This window comes from Doryrhamphus excisus, chromosome 1, assembly GCF_030265055.1.
Source record: "Doryrhamphus excisus isolate RoL2022-K1 chromosome 1, RoL_Dexc_1.0, whole genome shotgun sequence".
Lineage (NCBI taxonomy): Eukaryota > Metazoa > Chordata > Actinopteri > Syngnathiformes > Syngnathidae > Doryrhamphus > Doryrhamphus excisus.
The window spans coordinates 28320731-28342606 of record NC_080466.1 but is presented as its reverse complement, the minus strand read 5'-3'; the positions used below and the strand labels follow the sequence as shown (position 1 = coordinate 28342606).

Genomic DNA, 21876 nt, shown 5'->3' with positions numbered 1-21876 from the left:
ATTGACTGTACCCCAGACCTGAACTGTAACCAGATCTCAGTTTGATTCTCCTAATCTGTACATTGTGAACAGAAATGAATCCTTATTGACATAACCTTGATATTGTATTAACAGCCAATGAGACCAGATCTCAATTTAAGACAATGTGGTCAATGTGAACAGAAAGTGAATTCTATTTACTTTAACTTGTGTTATTGTATAAAAGCCCAATCAGACCAGAAGTGGACTGGATCTGAATTTGATTCACTTAACCTGTCCAAATGTGAACAGAACCTTGCATTGGTATTGTATTGAGTCCTAATCAAACAGGAAGTGAATTCTATTTACTTTAACTTGTGTTATTGTATAAAAGCCCAATCAGACCCGAAGCGGATTGGATCTGAATTTGATTCACTTAACCTGTCCAATGTGAACAGAATCTTGTATTGGTATTGTATTGAGTCCTAATCAAACAGAAAGTGAATTCTATTTACTTTAACTTGTGACATTGTATAAAAGCCCAATCAGACCCGAAGCGGATTGGATCTGAATTTAATTCACTTAACGTGTCCAATGTGAAGAGAATCTTGTATTGGTATTGTATTGAGTCCTAATCAAACAGAAAGTGAATTCTATTTACTTTAACTTGTGACATTGTATAAAAGCCCAATCAGACCCGAAGCGGATTGGATCTGAATTTAAAACACTTAACGTGTCCAATGTGAACAGAATCTTGTATTGGTATTGTATTGAGTCCTAATCAAACAGAAAGTGAATTCTATTTACTTTAACTTGTGTTATTGTATAAAAGCCCAATCAGACCAGAAGTGGACTGGATCTGAATTGGATTCACTTAACCTATCCAATGTGAACAGAACCTTGTATTGTATTGAGTCCTAATCAAATAGAAAGTGAATTATATTTACTTTAACTTGTGTTATTGTATAAAAGCCCAATCAGACCAGAAGTGGATTGGATCTGAATTTGATTCACTTAACCTATCCAATGTGAACAGAACCTTGTATTGGTGTTGTATTGAGTCCTAATCAAACAGAAAGTGAATTCTATTTACTTTAACTTGTGTCATTGTATAAAAGCCCAATCAGACCCGAAGCGGAGGGGATCTGAATTTGATTCACTTAACCTGTGTAATGTGAACAGAAAGTGATCCGGATTGACTTTACAGCTATTTCCCTTAATTTGTGTGTTCAGATGAGAGGGTTGAATTCATTTCAAATGATGATATGGGAAACACCCAATAGGCTATTAGCAGGGCTTTTCCGTTTGTATGATTGTGTATGTGTCCACTGGTGACCCTAAACCTCCTTAGGGACCCCAGTACCCCCCCTCCACACACACACACACACACACACACACACACACACACACACACACACACACACAGCTGTTAGCAATGAGCATCCCACCCCCAACTCCCACAGCTCCGACCGTCTAACATGCGTGCGTAAAAAGGCGCATTTACCGACACCGGATGGCTGGGCGGCGCGCACATTCACCGAGGCAGCGGATGAACTTGAAGTGTTTGATGGATTCACGCATCAGACACTTTGTGAAAACGAGCGGCAAGCTATCATCTCCAGATGTCCGTGCATTGGAAGAAAACACACCCACCCACGACGGAGTGACTCACGGGTTTTAAAGTAGTCGAATAAGCGGTCGCCGGTGCGGACGGGGAGATTTCTGCGTGGGGTTACCCCCGCTTCTTCCTGCTACTTAAAGCAGCTGCCAAGTGTGGTTTTTATGGGGAAGAGAGGCGTTGAGCTGGAGCCGCCACAAGGACACACAGCTGGCCACATATGGATACCAGCGCATCTCCGTAAAGTACCACACTCTTCACGAACCCTGCCCTGAAACTCCATTCATCTCCACTCAACAAACGGAGTCCATTTCATCCACAAACGGCACTAATATCGACAAAAGAGGTTTTCAAGTCACTTTTTTTATTTGAAGTTTTGAAAGCTTCTCCAGCAGGAAGATGCGTCAGGAGGTGTCGAGGAGGCTTCAGATGCAGCTGGTGATGTTCTCCATACTTCTTTTTAGTTTGGGGACAGGATTTCCAAGCAGGCACAGAAATGCTGCTCACAAGGTACGTTTTTCACGTTATTTCACGCCTTTCAAGTTATTTGAAACAATAGAAGTCAACTTCTAAGTCCTCCTATTAGCAGCTAATTAGCTAACCACGGTTTGCTATCATAGCTTATCCGAATTTAATCTTCAAAATAACGATAACACTTTTATTGAATTATAGTATTATGGTATTCTGCTATGTATTATGGTTTATAATCGGCAAATTTCAATATATTATGTAAATATCTATTTAATGTTGATGTTTTGTTCCCACATATCATAATCATTTCGGTCGCCATTTTTAAAAATATGTTTAATTCTTTTATCCCCATTTAACAAATATTTCTACTCCCATTTGTTATTTTGTACTCGATTCACCTTTTCCCCTGCTAAATGAATTATTTGAGACTGAAACTCTCCTGACTGACGTGCAAACCACTATACCACCATGCCATGCAGTGCCCATTCATCAGTAGTGTCTCCCACAGGCCTGCGATCTACCTGCGGTGGGTGTTATGGAGGGGTCTGGGAGTGGTGACATCATTTTTGTCACATTTGGATAATTGTCCATTAGCAAAAAGAATTATTTGAGACTCAAACTCTCCTGACTGACGTGCAAACCACTATACCACCATGCCATGCAGTGCCCATTCATCGGTAGTGTCTCCCACAGGTCTACGATCTACCTGCGGTGGGTGTTATGTAGGGGTCTGGGAGTGGTGACATCATTTTCGTCACATTTGGATAATTGTCCATTACCAAAAAGGGACTAAAAATCAATAGGTATATACAATAATTCAGATTTAACTTTAGCTAAAGGCCAACCGCTGAGCTTGTGACTTGCAATTCTCTGCCAAAACACTTGGGGGCAGTCTGTTCCTCGACTCTCATTGACTAGCTGTTTAGCTTCCTGTGTAGTGGGGAACAGCGATATCCAGATTGTTGACATAGATATCAGTACATAATTTGATCTCACTGTTAGCAACAGTGATGCTGTTGTCATGTATGAAATGTGGGGGGGACCTAAAATGAGGGGACCTAAAATGGAACCTTGAGGAACACCTTGGGATAGTGAGTGATTTGAAAAGTAGTTGAACAATTGAACACCGTTACTGAACTGTTTATCACGCATGTCTAAATTCTTTCTGACTTATTGTGATTGAGAAGTGTTTTAATGTGGGAAAAAATATCCTATTTATGGCCAAAAAATATTTTTGACCAAAAATCTGCTGGGACATGAATGCTGAATTACATGCATGTATCCATTGTACCCACTTTTGTAACAACAATACAATGATGGTGAAAATGAGGGGACCTAAAACGGAACCTTGAGGAACACCTTGGGATAGTGAGTGATTTGTGGTTTTTAAAGTAGTTGAACAATTGAACACCGTTACTGAACTGTTTATCATGCATGTCTAAATTCTTTCTGACTTATTGTTATTAAGAAGTGTTTTCATGTGGGAAAAATGTCCTATTTTTGGTCAAAACATTATTTTGATTAACTATTATTATTTTTTATTATTTGAAAAATTATTATTTGGTCAAAAAATGTTTTTGACCAAAGATCTGCAATTCTGCGGGGACGTGAATGCTGAATCGCGAATGTGCATGTATTCACTGTACCCACATTCGTATCAACAATACAATGATGGTGAAAATGAGGGGACCTAAAACGGAGCCTTGAGGAACACCTTGATAGTGAGTGATTTACACTTCACTCATTTAATAATAGCAATAAAAATAATGATACCAGAGTAGTAGTAGAGTATGTACAGTATATATACAATTGGATCTATTTACTTTTGCCACAAGAGTGTTGCTTCATCTCTCTTGTTGGAATATGATTTACATAAATACATCTGTCCCTCTCGGTTGCACATGGACATATTTGGATCAAAGGGTGTTTGTGTCAGGGTTCAGTTGACGTCCTTCTTGTGTGGCCTCCCATGGATGCTCCGTTGGGTCCCCTTTTACTCTCCTCATCTGTTTGACTGATGTGCAAGCACACAAAGGAGGGACGGGTGGAGGAGAACAAACAAAAGGCTGCAGTGGATGACTCTACCTTCACTGTGACCTACTGGGTGTGTATTCCTAAATTTTGGACGGAGAGATTACCAGAGGAAGAAAAGGAGGGAAGCACAGTAACAATATGCTTATGTAACCGGAATAAGGCGATCCTTGATTCTTGCGCTGCAGCACGGGGTCAAGTGTCATTCATGTGATTGTTTACATTGGCTTTTTTTTGTGTTAATGTGGAATTTCCTGTTTTGGGGAACACAAGAGGAGGCGGGCTCTTTCTCAACACCCTCACCCCGATCCTGCCATGCATTTGTGTGCCCATTTGCAGAAGATGGGTGATCGGGGGGGGGTTGTTTATTGTTCTTCTGTAATGGTTTGGAAACAGCCAAGTCTTTGATATGTGCATGCCCATAAATCAGGACCCAACCCTTACGGGCCTCTTACCTGTGTCATCTTCTATGAACTTTACCCAAAGCCTCAACGCTCTCAACAGCGCTTATGTGAGTGGAGAGGACGTCTTGAGGCCAGACACACGTCCTCGACTGCATCCATACAGCGTTCCCGTTAAACACACCACATGCCGTCGGCCTTTGATCAGAAGAGCCCCTCTTCGGAGGATCAGAGAAGGCGAGGGGGGGAGGAAGAGAGGAGGATATGCAACGAAAGAACACAGGATCCAGATGTGTTGCAGGATGAGATGAGGAGGATGTAAAAGCATATAGACGTCCATGTGACTACTTAGTCGTAGCGTCTGTTTCGGTGTTAGACCATCTATGAGTGGATAGTGGGACAAGAAATAGTTGCCGGGGGGGGGGGGTTATTTACTCACCTTCAAACAGTACCGAGTGTTTGTGTGAGAGGAGGCTTTTATTTGTACATACGCTTGTGTAAATGTGCATCTAAACACACTGCTGTCAGCTGATTGGTTGATGGAGAATTGTCGCTGCTGTGTTACAATGGGAAAGGAATGTGTCATTCGCTGACATTAGCATTTTTTTAAATGTTGTTTCCGCAATTACCCTGTCCTAGGGTGTCCCTCAAGGTTCCATTCTAGTTCCCCTCATTTTCATCATTGTATTGTTTTGAAAATGAAATTAGGGTACAGCAGATTTGTAATTCAAATGCATGCAAATTTATGATTTTTTTAAATTTTATTAAATTAAATGTTTTATAATTTTTCAATTAAAATAATTTGTAAATACTTGATAATACAGGTAAACTATACAGCATACATGTAGCAGTGTTAGAAAGCCAGCAATTTTACATGTTTATGTCTTTTTTCTTCACTGATTTTTCAATGGGGGGCGACACGGCGATCTAGTGGTTAAGCACGCAGACCTCACAGCTAGGAGACCAGGGTTCAATTCCACCCACGGGCCATCTCTGTGTGGAGTTTGCATGTTCTCCCCATGCATGCGTGGGTTTTCTCCGGGTAATCCGGTTTCCTCCCACATTCCAAAAACATGCTAGGCTAATTGGCCATTGGTATGAATGTGAGTGTGAATGGTTGTTTGTCTATATGTGCCCTGTGATTGGCTGGCGACCAGTCCAGGGTGTACCCCGCCTCTTGCCCGAAGACAGCTGGGATAGGCTCCAGATACCCCCGCGACCCTCATGAGGAAAAAGCGGTAGAAAATGAATGAATTAATGATTTTTCAATTCCGGTACCACCAAACATTATCATCACCACCTCTTGATGCGTACATTTTCAGAGGGGGACCGGCTTCCCATCATGTGTCAGTCATCATGCTTGACATGCTTTCTTTTCTAAACGAGCTTGTTGTGTTTCACTTGGTTGCATTTGACCCTCCGCATAACTACTTTATGGGGCAATCACAGGCACTGAGTAGAAAGAACGTGCTGTTCTAAATGCCATAACTGTAAATCATCACCCGTTTGGTCATTAATGCAGACATTTCCTCTCTAACCCACCCCCCCAACCCCCTCCCCAGCTACCACTGGCATATGTATGTAGGCCACAAACTGGTACAATCTTTGAATTCCAATCCTCTCATATGATTGACAGTTGATGTGTTCACAATGACACAGACATGTTGATAAACAAAATTGTTGTTATTCCCATCAATTATTATTATTGTCATGCCGTTCTTGCTGTAAGGTTAAAATAAGTGGTGGTCGTCGTGACCCTAGCTTCAGGCATACACACACATGAATGACACAGGGGTCTCACGCCTCCCAGGCCCTCTCATTAAAGCTAAAAAGGATCTTTCTGGCACAGGCCCCCCTTTGTCCAAGGCCTGGATGCAATGACTGTTGTGGGAAAAAAAAAAAAACTACACAAATGCCGGTTGGTCACTTGGCTGGTGGGACGGATGCCTCAGAGGCTCGACTGAGCAATCTGCAAAAGTGCGAGACATTTTTCAAATTTTCTTCAATTTGTTTTGCCATTTTAATATTCTGCCGTGGTGGACTTTTTACAGTTGAGTCATCCCAAACATGAGCTAAATATCAGCAGATGTTAAACACAAATAATAAATCCCCAGTTTTAAATTAATGTGAAGATTTGTACTGTTTGCCATCAGGGTCACGGCCACCCAGTTCAGAGCGTTGGGATCCAGTACGACCCAGACGACTTGGAAAGGCAGAACCAGGTGCAAAGCATTCCAGAACCCCACAGCCACCAGAGACGGTGGTCCCACCCTCAGCACCACTCTGTGGGAGTTCTTCCTCAGCCGGAACCCGAGGAAGAGACTAAACCCTTTATCCTGGATTTGAAGAACTTTCCAGACCTGGCGAATGGTGATGTGAACTCACAAAACCCCAATATACAGGTGAGTGCTGAAAAGGGGGGGGTATTATTGATATTTTGATGTTATTATTGTATAATTACTGCTGATTTTGTTGTTAAATTTTATTTTTATAATGCACTGCAGGCCAATAAAAAAGGCCGCAGTTTGGACACCACTGACCCAAGAGTCTAGAAAAGTCAAGACTGCTGCAAAATCCTCCAATTTTTTGGTCATATTCAAAATGATATGACCTTTCCAGCATTAGAATTTTGTTCTCCCCGTGCATGCATGGGTTTTCTCCGGGTACTCCGGTTTCCTCCCACATTCCAAAAACATGCTAGGTTAATTGGCGATTCCAAATTGTCCATATGTATGAGCCGGATGCTGTTTTTTGCAGGATATGAGTATGAAAAAAGTACTATAAGTATTCGTGTTTAAGGGAAATGCTCATTATATATTCAATCTTCATGCTCTGTGAACTTGTCTCATAATGTACGGTGCATTTGACAAGACATCACTGTGCAGGCCTGTGTTACGATGCTCATTTTTTCCTTGAAATGTATTTTTTTTCTTATTCCACGAAGTAGACCCGGGTTCAATTCCACCCTTGGCCATTTCTGTGTGGAGTTTGCATGTTCTCCCAGTGCATGCGTGGGTTTTCTCCGGGTACTCCGGTTTCCTCCCACATTCCAAAAACATGCTAGGTTAATTAGCGACTCCAAATTGTCCATAGGTATGAATGTGAGTGTGAATGGTTGTTTGTCTATATGTGCGCTGTGATTGGCTGGTGACCAGTCCAGGGTGTACCCCGCCTCTCGCCCAAAGACAACTGGGATAGGCTCCAGCGTGGGTTTTCTTTGGGTACTCCGGTTTCCTCCCACATTCCAAAAACATGCTAGGTTAATTAGCGACTCCAAATTGTCCATAGGTATGAATGTGAGTGTGAATGGTTGTTTGTCTATATTTGCCCTGTGATTGGCTGGCCACCAGTCCAGGGTGTACCCCGCCTCTCGCCCGAAGACAGCTGGGATTGGCTCCAGCACCCCTTGTGAGGAAAAGCGGTAGAAAATGAATGAATGAATGAATGAATTAAAGTGGACATTAAAGTTAGCTGTAATCACAACCATATCACACAGTGGATTCATATGTAAGGTAAGGAAAGGTTAAGAAAACACTTGGGATAGGCTCCAGCACCCCCCGCAAAAATGAATGAATGAAAAAACATGAAGAAATCCCAAATGATCACATTTCAGTGTGAACTGCAAAAAAAATAAAATACCCAAAATGTTCCTTCTTTCTCCCGACGTCCGCTGAAGCACAGCAGCATTTCAAGATGACTCATAGACGTAATGAGAAGTAGTTGCCTGGAAGAAATGCTCACATTCTCTCCTTGAGAGGATTATTTGGCTCCCTAAATGCTCACGTCTGACTGGCTTGTTCACATCCGGTGAGTGGGGATGCCTGCCGATATCGTCATCACAGGAGGATCTCAGATGCTTCACGCACTGAAGTGGGACAACGTCACTGATGGGCTTTAGCTTTCTTCATGACGTTCAGATGAAACACCATGGACAGCTCATTGTCTAAATTAACTGACAGCTGGGATAGGCTCCAGCGTGGGTTTTCTTTGGGTACTCCGGTTTCTTCCCACGTTCCAAAAACATGCTAGGTTAATTAGCGACTCCAAATTGTCCATAGGTATGAATGTGAGTGTGAATGGTTGTTTGTCTATATGTGCCCTGTGATTGGCTGGCCACCAGTCCAGGGTGTACCCCGCCTCTCGTTCGAAGACAGCTGGGATAGGCTCCAGCATGGGTTTTCTTTGGGTACTCCGGTTTCCTCCCACATTCCAAAAACATGCTAGGTTAATTAGCGACTCCAAATTGTCCATAGGTATGAATGTGAGTGTGAATGGTTGTTTGTCTATATGTGCCCTGTGATTGGCTGGCCACCAGTCCAGGGTGTACCCCGCCTCTCGCTCGAAGACAGCTGGGATAGGCTCCAGCACCCCCGCGACCCTCGTGAGGATAAGCGGTAGAAAATTAATGAATTAATTTTCCTTGTTTCCTTTTGGATACTTTGCATTTTTATGTGTGAGCTTTATGACATGACCTTGCATCCTGGGCCCCGTTTCACGAAGCAGGTTTAGTGAAAACTCTGAGTATGTTAACCCTGAAATGAGGGGAAACTCTGAGTTTTCCATTTCACAAAGGGAGGTAAGTCAAACCAGAGACAGAAGAGTAACTCCAGCCTGTTTCACAGAGAGAGGTAACTTAACCTCGGTGTTACTATGGCAACAGACTCTGTGAACATAACCTGGTCGGGACCGGGTTTTCTTCAATGAACCTCGAGTTTCTTTCTGTCTCCGCCCTCTTACGCTACACACGGTGTGATTCATTCATTGTCGCGTGTGTTTAAAGCCAGTTTGGTCGTTTTTCTTCAAGGTGTGTCGCATTGTTTTTTGAACCATGGCATGTCCGTTTGTAGAAGACCCTGTAGACGAAGAGGCACTACTACTCAGAAGAGAGCTCCGCATTCGTAGGGAAGTTATCCACAGGCCGAGATTGGACACGCTATCATTTCCAGATAATTTTCTTTTCGAACGGTACCGCTTCACTTCACCATCCATCACTTACATCCATAATCTCATCCGTCAGGACATTCAAAACATCACCAACCGTGGACGTCCACGGCTCCTCTGCCTCGGTCAGACGTGGTGGGGGTGGTCCTCTGCCAGTTTTGCGGGCAGATGCCCGCTTTCTGTTGGCTGAGTAGAAGTTAGATGTTGCTTTTCATATGTCTGATTTAACTGTATACAGGCGAGGACATTTATGTGTGTGAAAACAATATTATGTTGGAGATAATGCACACTGAAACAGCCGCTGAATTATATTTAGTGGTAAACATGATTAAAAAGAGGCACCCTGACTGTTATGCTGAGGGCTTACCTGTTTGAACAATGTTTTTATATTTCATCTTCAGCTGCTTCCACGTTCTTTTTTCGCCGGTGGGATTACATCTAAGTGACTTAAATTGTAGCTGTAACACCATTCATTCATTTTCTACCGCTTTTCCTCACGAGGGGTGCTGGAGCCTATCCCAGCTGTCTTCGGGCGTAAGGCGGGGTACAACCTAGACTGGTCGCCAGCCAATCACAGGGCACACATAGACAAACAACCATTCACACTCACATTCATACCTATGGACAATTTGGAGTCGCCAATTAACCTAGCATGTTTTTGGAATGTGGGAGGAAACCGGAGTACCCGGAGAAAACCCACGCATGCACGGGGAGAACATGCAAACTCCACACAGAGATGCCCGAGGGTGGAATTGAACCCTGGTCTCCTAGCTGTGAGGTCTGTGCGCTAACCCCTAGACCACTGTGCCGCCCATAAATGTATATAATAAATTTAAACTTACGCATTGACTCGAGCAGTAATCTTCTCCCACGCCGACTCGCGTTCTTTCGCTGCTGCAGCCGTGTTGCTTTTCTTTTTAAAAACGCTTTCAATGTTGCTTTTCTTTTTAAAAACGCTTTCAAATTCGCCGTATGACCGCATTAATATACCCAGTTCCAGAGGACTGAAATATGACGATCTTTTCTTATCACTCGTTGCCATGGTGAATCGAGGGAACGGGGCCCTGGTGTATGGTTAAACTAAACCCAAAACATGACAAAACGTGTCCAAATTTTTAACCACCGAGACATCAGTAGCTATGCTACCTGAACAAAACACTGACATCCAGCTTCCAGGCCACAATGACACCATTATATATTCCTGTCTTCTTGTCTATGCAGGTCACAATTGAGGTTGTGGATGACCCCCAGATGGAGGTGGAGATGGACCTGGCCAAGGACAATGAGTGGCTACCAGCCTCCTCCACCTCCCCTTCGTCCTCGGTAGATTGGCTCGGAGGAAAGAAGCTTTTCTGGCCGCTTTTTTGGAGCTACACCGATTCAAGCGAAGACAGCAGCAGCCGATCAACCGTGGAGGAAACCGGTGAAGAAGAGGAGGAAGATTATTCGCTGGATTACGGCAGCGAGGAGTCTTTACTCAGCGGAGTGGGCGGGGATTGGGACAGTCACTGGAACGAAGGCTGGGATCCAATCCAGACCTACTACGGTAAGTAGTACTCTTTCTTGATAAGACTTCATCCAAGTCAAACAGTACAAGGGGGGGACATTTTGGAGGTGGGATTTGGACGCGGGGGCAAGCGATGGACAACAACAAAGGGATTTGGGAAGGCTGCATGACAAACAGTCCCACAGAGGCAAACAATGGCAGCGTGCGAGGCAGGACAAGCGCTCGACCGTCCAAACATTGCGGGCTATGGGAACTTTGAAGTCGACACTGGTCGTGATAGCCGCACAGGCCGGCGGCCTTTTGAAGATGGGTTCGATGCTCTCGCTAATGGCAGCGTGAGGCCGCCACTGTTCCCCCCTCGAGACAAAACAGCCCTCTCTGCTTGTGGACAATTAGAGGGCGCATTGGGAACGCAGACTGACAGGGGCCATTCCGATGGCCCTTTCATCCTTCCCCCGGGTCCCCATGGACTCCCCCTGCATTTGAGCGGTCCTCGCTGCCCTCTGCGGCTCAGCCTTTTGAGCCGGTTCAAGAATTTCCAACGAGGGGGGGGGGTTCTGGGTTCAGCACCACTCCCATCATGCCTGAAAATGTGGTGTCAGTAAAAAGGTGTATACACTTAAAAAACAGAACATGTTTGATGGGCTTGGCCGCCGGCCGCCTCCATCTGCGGAGAGCAAAGCTCACAAATAGAAAGTTTGGAAATTGTTGTTGTTGGCATCATGTGGGAGCAGGTACTCGAAAACATGTTTTCGCTGTAAACATCTTCCTCGGTGTGACGACATACAAGACGATGTGTTCGAGTGCTGCGCGTGGAGACGTGCCAGCCCGAGAGGCAACAATGCCCATTAAGTGGTCACTTCTAAGGACTTAGAGCACATAAATCAAGGATGTCTGCCATAGCTTCTTCTGTAATTAAGACGCTCCTGAGACCTCATTCCCGTATGGCCGCATGGCGAGCTGGCAACGCCCGCGTACTCAAAATTGGGTGCGTGCTACACCCAAGCTGGTATTTCTGCACCCACTTTTTGCCTTTAATCAAGAGTGGCTTGTTTTCAGTGTTATTAACGCCACAAGAAAACGTGGCGCAGACGTGGACGGCCGCAACGCAGCGTCTCTCTCTAATTTCACTGCAGGCCTCTTAAAAAGAATTTGGCTAAGGTTAGATCAAGAGGAAAATGGTCACTTATATGGAATGAGACAGCCTGGAAAGTCTGAGCGCATATTCCCGGGTTACAATGTTGAAGTGCACGCTGAGTTCAATTGCAACACAAAATTCTAACTTCTCCGAGTTCACGATCCCTATAAATCCTTTGAAGACGCTTGTTTTTAAACTGGCCGGCGGCTGTTTGTGTAAACCCCGTCCACGCTTCATGTCTTCTCTCGTATGCGCTGCATGTCAGCGTGGAAATTATATTGTAGATCAAACTACAAATGGAGCGGCACGGCTACCGTTTTGTCTGAGAGTGTGTGTGTCTCACTGATTCCCGCAGAGAAGGACACCGATGAGTGGACCGCCTGGTCTCCCTGCTCAGTCACATGCGGACCCGGCGAGAGGAAGAGGACCAAGTCTTGCGGCTACTCGTGCACTCTGACCGAAGCCACAAAGTGTGACCTGGAGCCTTGTCCCGGTGAGATCACCACACCGGATGACCGAGATGCAAACGCTTCAACGCTGCTTTTCTCTTGACAGGGGAAGTCAACACGGTGGCTGAGCCGTTTCCTTTTGACATGGAGAACGGCACTGAACCGTTCGGAACGGGTGAGTTATATCTAAGACTTAACCTACTTCAGCCAACTTACAGTACGTATATGTGGGTACTGTATATAATGAATATTCAAATAATAGGATAAACTCGTAAATTAATGTTACAGGCATTGCCTGAGACAGCTATGAAAAGGGCCTCGGCATATGTAGGGGCGGGGTAAGGAAGGCGGAAGTGAGAAGGTTCCAGACATGCTAATCTGTTGGTGATCGAATGCTTTATCAATAAAAAATTTCCCTCTGACACGATGGCCCGTAAAATTAAGACTTTTTTCACTTTTTTCACAGAAATGTACAACTGTGAATATTGAGTACTTGAGTATGAGTACTTTTTTGGTAAATTTACGGAAACACAATTGTACATTTACACGTTTTTTCCAAGAAAATGTGCTACTTTAATTTCATATTAAATGTATTATAATTTAATCTAATATATATATATATATATATATATATATATATATATATATATATATATATATATATATATATATATATATATATATATATATATATATATATATATATATATATATATATTTTAATATAATCTCATTTAATATTAGTAATATTGTGACATTTTCTCATAAATGTTTTACTTTTTTGTTGTGAATTCACAACTTTTTTTGTAAATTGAAGCGAATAAAGTCCTAAATGTACACATTTTTTTGCATAAATTCATAATTTTTTGTGAATTTATGATTATTTTGGGGTCAGAAATTTACTATATTTTTGTTGTAAATTTATGACTTTATTCTTGTAAATTACTTTGAACTTTTTTTAACATAAATTCACAACTTTTTGGTGAATTTATGATTTCATTCTTGTAAATGTACAACCTTTTTCTCATAAATTTAAAATGTATTCTTGTAATATTAGGACATTTTTCTCATAAATTTTTGACTTTTTTGTGTGAATTTACGACTTCTTTGTTTGTAAATTCAAGAGAATAAAGTTCTAAATTTGTACTTTTTTTTCTTTTTATGTGAATTTATGATTTTTGGGGGGTGGTTGGAAGTTTACTATATTTTTCTTGTGAATTCATGATTTTATTCTTGTAAATTTACAATCTTTTTCTCATAAATTTACATTTTATTCTTGTAATATTATGACTTTTTTCTCATAAATGTTTGACTTTTTTGTGTGCATTTACGACTTCTTTGTTTGTAAATTCAGGACAATAACGTTCTAAATTTTCACTTTTTTTCTTTTTTTGTGAATTTATTATTTTTTGGGAGGGTTGGAAATTTATTATATTTTTCTTGTAAATTCATGATTTTATTCTTGTAAATTTACGATCTTTTTCTCATGAATTTACATTTTATTCTTGTAATATTATGATTTTTTTTCATAAATGTATGACTTTTTTGTGAATTTATGCCTTTTTTTGTACAAAATTGTCAACTTTATTCACAAAATCCCTTATTTTGTCAATGTGACCTCCATACTTTATGGTAAAAAAACATCCTATTTTTGAAGAATTGTATGATCTTACCCAAAATCAGCGAATTTGCGAATGTGTGGGGATCCACTGCATACAAATAATTGTCTAAGGCAGCGAGCTGTTGGTGTGGTTTGAGGCGCACGTGTTCAACAGACCACCAAGTGTGACGCTGATGATGTCATCCTCCCTCCAGATGTGGACAGCTGTGAAAAGTGGCTCAACTGCAAGAGCGATTTCCTGCAGCGATACCTCCATCAGGTGTTCCTGGAGCTACCCAGCTGCCCTTGTTCCTTCCCGTCGGAGGTGGCGTACACGGTGGTCAGCGTCTACGACGACACTCACGGACGTACCTTCCGATGGCGTGACGCCAGCGGCCCAAAGGAGCGCCTCGACATCTACAAACCGTCGGCCCGCGGCTGCATCCGCTCGGCGCTCTCCGGCGACTCGTCCACGCTGGCGGCGCAGCACTGTTGCTACGACGACCGCGGCCGGCTCATCACGCGGGGGAAAGGCGCCGGCATGCCCAACCTGATCAGCACCGAGTTCTCACCCGAGCTGCACTTCAAAGTGGACGTGCTGCCGTGGATCCTGTGCAGGGGGGACTGGAGCCGCTTCCACGCCGTACGACCGCCCAATAACGGCCTGAGCTGTCCACAGAACCCCCACGAGGACGTGTTCATGAACGAACTGGAGGAGGCCAGAGAGTACTGACGGACCGCGGCCATTTTAGAAATCATGTACTATGTGTCTAAAGCATGCGGCAGCCATTTTTCATGCATTACCAAGAGAAAACCTTCCCCTATGTCCTCACATCAGGCGCACCTGAATGGACCCAATGGCACAAACCTACTCCAGTGACAAAAAAAAAATTATGAATGAAATGATTTGGAATCTGGCGGCACGGCGGTCGAGTGGTTAGCGCGCAGACCTCACAGCTAGGAGACCAGGGTTCAATTCCACCCTCGGCCATCTCTGTGTGGAGTTTGCATGTTCTCCCCGTGCATACGTGGGTTTTCTCCGGGTACTCCGGTTTCCTCCCACATTCCAAAAACATGCTAGGTTAATTAGCGACTCCAAATTGTCCATAGGTATGAATGTGAGTGTGAATGGTTGTTTGTCTATATGTGCCCTGTGATTGGCTGGCGACCAGTCCTGGGTGTACCCCGCCTCTCGCCCCGAAGACAGCTGGGATAGGCTCCAGCACCCCCCGCAACCCTTGTGAGGATAAGCGGTAGAAAATGAATGAATGAATGAATGATTTGGAATCAGGTCCAGAACGATAAGCTAAAGGTTGTGATTGTGTGAATGGCTAAAATAGCATTCAGGCAGCCATGTTGTTTGATTACCAGGAGAAAACAAGCATACCTGTCAACTGGGGACACTTCCCATTTTAATACTTTCCCGTACTAAAAAAAAGATTTTTTTCTAATTTTTTGGAATATTTCCCTTCTTTTCGAATGCAAATGTTGACAGGTATGCCAAAGAGTTGACGATCAGTGATCCTTTTAGTCTCTATGGTGCAAATGTAGTACAACAAGGTTCTATGGTCAGTCAATGTGTTTCGAACACATTCTCAGGGGGACTCACAAAGGGGACTGGAAAAAAAAACCTCGCCGATATGACCCCGTGTGCAGAGATTCAGATGATGCTGACTCGTGGCGATTCGAAAAAAAGGATGTTCTTACTCACCCACGGCGCATACCTGTCATGGACAGAAATTCTAGGCGCAGCTAAGGTGTTGACGGAGTCCGGTTCGGGGGGCCTTAGAATCCCATCTCTGCTATTTGCAGATGATGTGGTTCTTATGGCCTTCAGCATTTAACTGGGACGGTTTTGCATCTGAGTGTGAAGCATCTGGGATGAGACTCGGTACCTCCAAATCAGAGGCCCATGGTTCTCAGTCGGAAAAGGGTGGAGTGCTCCCTCCGGGTGGGTTGGGAATGAGGTCTTGCCCCATGTGGAGGAGTTTAAGTATCTTGGGGTCTTGTTCACGAGGTCGACAGACGGATCGGCACAGCTTCGGCAGTAATGCGGTCGCTGTACCGGACCGTCGTGGTGAAAAGAGAGCTCAGTCGGAAAAGGGTGGAGTGCTCCCTCCGGGTTAGGAATGAGGTCCTGCCCCATGTGGAGGAATTTAAGTATCTCGGGGTCTTGTTCACAAGGTCGACAGACGGATCGGCGCAGCCTCGGCAGTAATGCGGTCGCCGTACCGGACCGTCGTGGTGAAAAGAGAGCTCAGTCGGAAAAGGGTGGAGCGCTCCCTCCGGGTTGGGAATAAGGTCCTGCCCCAGGTGGAGGAGTTTAAGTATCTCGGGGTCTTGTTCACGAGGTCGACAGACGGATCGGCACAGCCTCGGCAGTAATGCGGTCGCCGTACCGGACCGTCGTGGTGAAAAGAGAGCTCAGTCGGAAAAGGGTGGAGTGCTCCCTCCGGGTGGGTTGAGAATGAGGTCCTGCCCCAGGTGGAGGAGTTTAAGTATCTCGGGGTCTTGTTCACGAAGTCGACAGACGGATCGGCGCATCCTCGGCAATAATGCGGTCGCCATACCGGACCGTCGTGGTGAAAAGAGAGCTGGGCTGGAAGGCAAAGCTCTCAATTTCCCACCCTGAGCTTTGGGTCTTGACCGAAGGAATGAGATCGCGAACCCAGGTGGCTGAAATGAGTTTCCTCCGTAGGGGTAGCTGAACTCACCCAGCTGAGGAGCTCAGCCATCCATCCGGGAGGGGCTCAGAGTAGAGCCGCTTCTCCTTCACAACGAGAGGAGTCAGTTGATGTGGCTCGGGGATCTAGTCCGGATGCCTCCCGGACGCCTCCCTGGTGAGGTGTTCCGGGCATGCCAAGCCGGGAAAAGGCCCCGGAGCAGACCTAGGACATGCTAGGAGGGATTATGTCTCACAGCTGGCCTGGGAACGCCTTGGTGTCCTCCCGGTGGAGCTGGAGGAGGCAGCCAGGGGCCGGGAAGTCTGGGCTTCCCTACTGAGACTGCTGCCCCCACGACCCGGACCCGGATAAGTGGAGGAAAATGTATGAATGGATGGCATACCTGTCAACCCTCAATTGGGGAGAAGCCGTGAGATGCATGCCAATCAAAGATGGTCGCCGGGTAGACATCCACACCTCGGCCGATGTCGTTTGGGTAACATTTAATACACTCGCCGCTACTCTCCATGCCCGACAGTTCTCCGGTTCTGCACCAGCGACACAGCTTTCCGTCCGCAATCCTCCAGACTCAAGGCCCATATTTTTTTACCACCACTCCTTGACATCAAACTTCATTAATAAACATCAAAGTTATATTTATATTTGATACACGGGGGCCATCTTGAACCCCTAAAAAAAGATGCTCAGTAGCACTTTAGCTTAAAAGAAAACATCACTAACTACAATCACGGCGCCAACACAGCTATTATACTCGGGGGAGTAATGAACAACAATGTTAACTTTACCAGCTCTTTCCAATGTATACCCGCAAGGTATGCTGGGAAGCATACCCAGCATAACTTGTGGCAATGAGAAGCAGTCCTTTCTATCTAATCAACCGGATGTTGGCTCCAAATGTCCCTTTTCTTCATAAGCGATGGAATGGAAGGCACTTTATTTAAGGTATATGTACTATAAAGTATATGTATGTATATATATAAGTACCACAGTGTGAAGGGAAAGGGTGTTGTACAATGAAGATGGACCTATGAAGTGTTAATGCTGACAAAAGCATGAAATCTTGATATACATATATGGTTGTACAGTATTTATTTGTGTGTTTTGGTTTTTTTTTTCGCTTTGAAAAACACGTCGGACTGAGAAAGAAAAAAAAAAGGGAACTCACTTCCTTGCTGGTGTTTTGTGTTGTATTCTTTGCCGTACTGCATCGCTTTGGTTGTTGACATCACGCTGAAGAAATCGATATAAAAATGCATTCATTATCCTTTTGGTGTTATTCTTTAAGAGGTGGGCGTGGCTGCGCTTGTGGTTTGTTTGTTTGTAAGTGTCGCCCTTGATGAGAAGTAATGGGCGTGTTGTGTTAACTTTCACTCGCCGCATGGGCGGACACCAAATTGATCCGTTCCTGCCGTTCCAGCTTAAAGTAAGTTACCAATACTTTACTAAAGTAAGTTGGCAATACTTTATTAAAGTAAGTTGCCAATACTTTCTATTTTAATTTATTTTAATTCATTTTAATTCATTTTAATTTATTTTAATTTATTTTAATTTATTTTAATTTATTTTAATTTAATTTAATTTGTAAAGTATTGGCAACATACTTTTGTGAGTAAGTTGCCAATACTTTACTAAAGTAAGTTGCCAATACTTTACAAACTTATTAGTTTCTAATACTTTAAATTGATCCGTTCCTGCCATTCCAGCTTAAAGTAAGTTGCCAATACTTTTCTAATTTATTTTAATTTAATTTAAGCGATTTAAAGCGCCAAGGTCACGGTGATGGAAATCCATAAGCTTAGTCCTCTTGATGCTCTAATTCAGGGGTGGGCAAACTACGGCCCGGGGGCCACATTTGGCCCACCAAGCGTTTGAATCCGGCCCGCCAGTTGCTTTCTAAGTAACTTCAACTTTTAACATACAAACTGGCAACATGACTTGCAAGTCGGATGTCTGATTTAGTAAAAAATAAACAAAAAAACTGTAAAATTAAATGACATAGTTTGATGTGGTGTGATGTTTAAAGTGCTCCTAAAAAAGGGACATGAGAACATACAACTGATATAGGATAACACTTTTACAGATAAAATTAGACAAATAATTCAAGGAAAATGATAAGCATAAAATAGTGTGTGTGTGTTAAATATATGTTCTGGCCCCCCAGACAATTTTGTTAACTCAATGCGGCCCTCGAGTCCAAATATTTGCCCACCCCTGCTCTAATTCCTGGCCTCATGACCCCCCCACCAGACCCCCCCTCCTGCTCTCACTGACCCAAGAGAGAAGTAGAACATCAGGTACAATTAGCATAGAGGCGGGATGCCACAGGGCGATGAAGAAGCTTAGGCAGTAGGTCTGCTGTGGTTTTCCTGACTCGACTGCGGATGATCTCGGCATGGAGGGGAGCCAAACACATGCTGACCACATTGCGGCCGCCGCGTGCACACAAAAATAACCGCACATGTGTAAAGGCGGAGGTATTTGGGCTTTTATATGAATAAAGGTTGGCGTAACAACCACATGGCAGGAAAAGCACACGACTCTCTACGATTGTAGTGGAATAACCGCCATTACATTGGAACCATTACAACCATGCAATACAACTTGGAAACAATGACTACAACAAAAGCAAAAACACTCAAACTGCTGCTAATGCTCATTTTTACTAAGTAAGTTGACAATACTTTAATAAAGTCAGTTGCCAATACTTTACTAATTTAAGTTGCCATTACTTTACTAAAAAAAATTGCCATTACTTTAATAAAGCAAGCTGACAATACTTTATTCAAGTAAGTTAATTTAATTTAATTTAATTTAAGTTGGCAATACTTTACTAAAGTGAGTTGGCAATACTTTATTACAGTAAGTTGGCAATACTTTACTAATTTAAGTTGCCAATACTTTACTAAAGTAAGTTACTCATGCTTTACAAAATTAAGTTGCCAATACTTTACTAAAGTAAGTTGCCATATTTTACAAATTAAAGTTGCCAATACTTTATTAATTTAAGTTAATTTAATTTAAGTTGCCAATACTTCATTAATTCAAGTTAATTTAATTTAAGTTGCCAATACTTTATTAATTTAAGTTCATTTAAGTTAATTTAATTTAAGTTGCCAATACTTTATTAAAGTAAGTTGGCAATACTTTACTAAATTTGGCAATACTTTAATGAAGTAAGTTGCTAATACTTTACTAAAGTCAGTTGCCAATACTTTACTAAAGTAAGTTAATTTAATTTATTTTAATTAAAATTTATTTTATTTTAGTTGGCAATACTTTACTAAAGTAAGTTGTAAGTTTACCTTACTAATTTAAGTTACCAATGCTTTACTAAAGTAAGTTGGCAATACTTTATTAAAGTAAGTTGGCAATACTTTACTAATTTAAGTTGCCAATACTTTACTAATTTAAGTTGTCAATACTTTACTAAAGTAAGTTGGCAATACTTTATTAAAGTAAGTTAATTTAATTAATTTTTTTCATTATTTTTTTATTATTTAATTTAATTTAATTTAATTTAATTTAATTTAATTTAATTTAATTTAATTTAATTTAATTTAATTTAATTTAATTTAATTTAATTTAATTTAATTTACTAAAGTAAGTTGCCAATACTTTACTAAAGTCAATTGCCAATACTTTACTAAAGTAAATTGACAATACTTTAAATGTGAAACTTTTAGGCTAAATGATTCAAGTTCCTTGAATGATTTTGCCTTTAATGTGTTGATCATGATTCACAATAAATATAATATAATATATAATATTCACAATCACAATAAAACAGAAATATTTTTGAACAAATCCCCAATATGTGCTGCAAAGGCAAGAATACAAAGTAACAATAACATCCATCCATCCAATTTCTATGCCGCTTATCCTCACTCGAGTGGGGGTATGCTGGAGCCTATCCCAGCTGACTTTGTGCGAGCGGCGACATACACTCCTTGAACACACCATTTTTTTTGTGGGTGGGGACATATTTGTGTAATTTTATACCATTTTCAAGCCAATAAAAAATAAACCGTGGCCTGGAAGTAGCCCCCGGGCCGTACTTTGGACACCCCCTGCCATCCGAGCTGGTGTGGTGGTTTTTCAGGCGCCACAATGACCAGAATCAATTTAGCATGACTTTTATAGCAAGTGTTTTTTTCACAGAACATAAATAAAGGATTGAGTGCAAGCAGAGGGTGGCCGCTGGGTGCCTACAGATGTGTTTACTTTTAGTGGCTGGCAGCAACTTGAGATTTCCTCTGGGTGTACCACCAGGCTGCAAACAGCGTGGCCCTGTTAAAAAGTACCCCCCCTGCACCCCACACCCCCCGTCCCCCTTCCCCCCAGCCTGCAAACTACTTGCAAACAAACCAAACACACGGTGCATTAATGCTTGCAAACATTGCGTATTTGTGTCCATAGCTACTTTTTTGTCCAAAAAAAAAAATACCAGTGGGTTTAAAATCTTCTGGATTATGTGAGCTGGGATTTATCCAATTCCTTCAGCAGCTTCACACAGTGAAAGGCTTTGTTTGCATCGCAGTTGCAGGTTTAAGCTAAGAATTAGTCTGGAGTTTTGTTTTCATTATGCTTCAGTTTAGTTGCATCAAGTTAGCATGCTTGGCTAAAATGTCAGTAAACACAACACATTTGGACAAAAGGTTGCGTCAGAGCACACAAACAAGCGATGCGGTGTACGCTATTGTGTAAACTCTGTGTGTGTATATGTCTTTTCTGGGTTGTGTTCTTCCTGAAATTGCTCTTTTATTGTGAAATCTTTTCCCTCTTGTGTGGTTATGGCTACACTTTTTTCGCCCCCCCCCCCAAAAAAAGACTGGCTCACATATCTGAAACCTGGAATTTGCTAGTTTAGAAACTTTTTTTAAAATCATAAAAGTCATTTTAAAAAATTAATTTAAAAAATACATTAAAAACACACAGTACATATTAATTGATGTACAATAAATGACAGTAAATATTAAAAGAATATTAATATTAATATAACACAAAATATTATAATATATTAAATATTAATATAATATTAATATAATAATCTGAAACCTGGAATTTTCTAGTTTAGAAAC

At 42.4% G+C, this 21876-nt stretch overlaps 1 protein-coding gene across 1 annotated transcript; it reads left to right on the top strand.

Annotated features, from left to right (window-relative positions):
- The first annotated feature begins 1450 nt into the window (after positions 1 to 1450).
- ism2b (isthmin 2b) lies at positions 1451 to 18028 on the top strand. Its single transcript, XM_058073100.1, has 6 exons — positions 1451 to 2086; positions 6633 to 6881; positions 10642 to 10966; positions 12421 to 12558; positions 12621 to 12689; positions 14330 to 18028. Exons 1-6 carry the CDS (start codon positions 1976 to 1978, stop codon positions 14845 to 14847), a joined length of 1410 nt encoding a protein of 469 aa, XP_057929083.1. The 5' UTR covers positions 1451 to 1975; the 3' UTR covers positions 14848 to 18028.
- The last annotated feature ends 3848 nt before the right edge of the window (positions 18029 to 21876 follow it).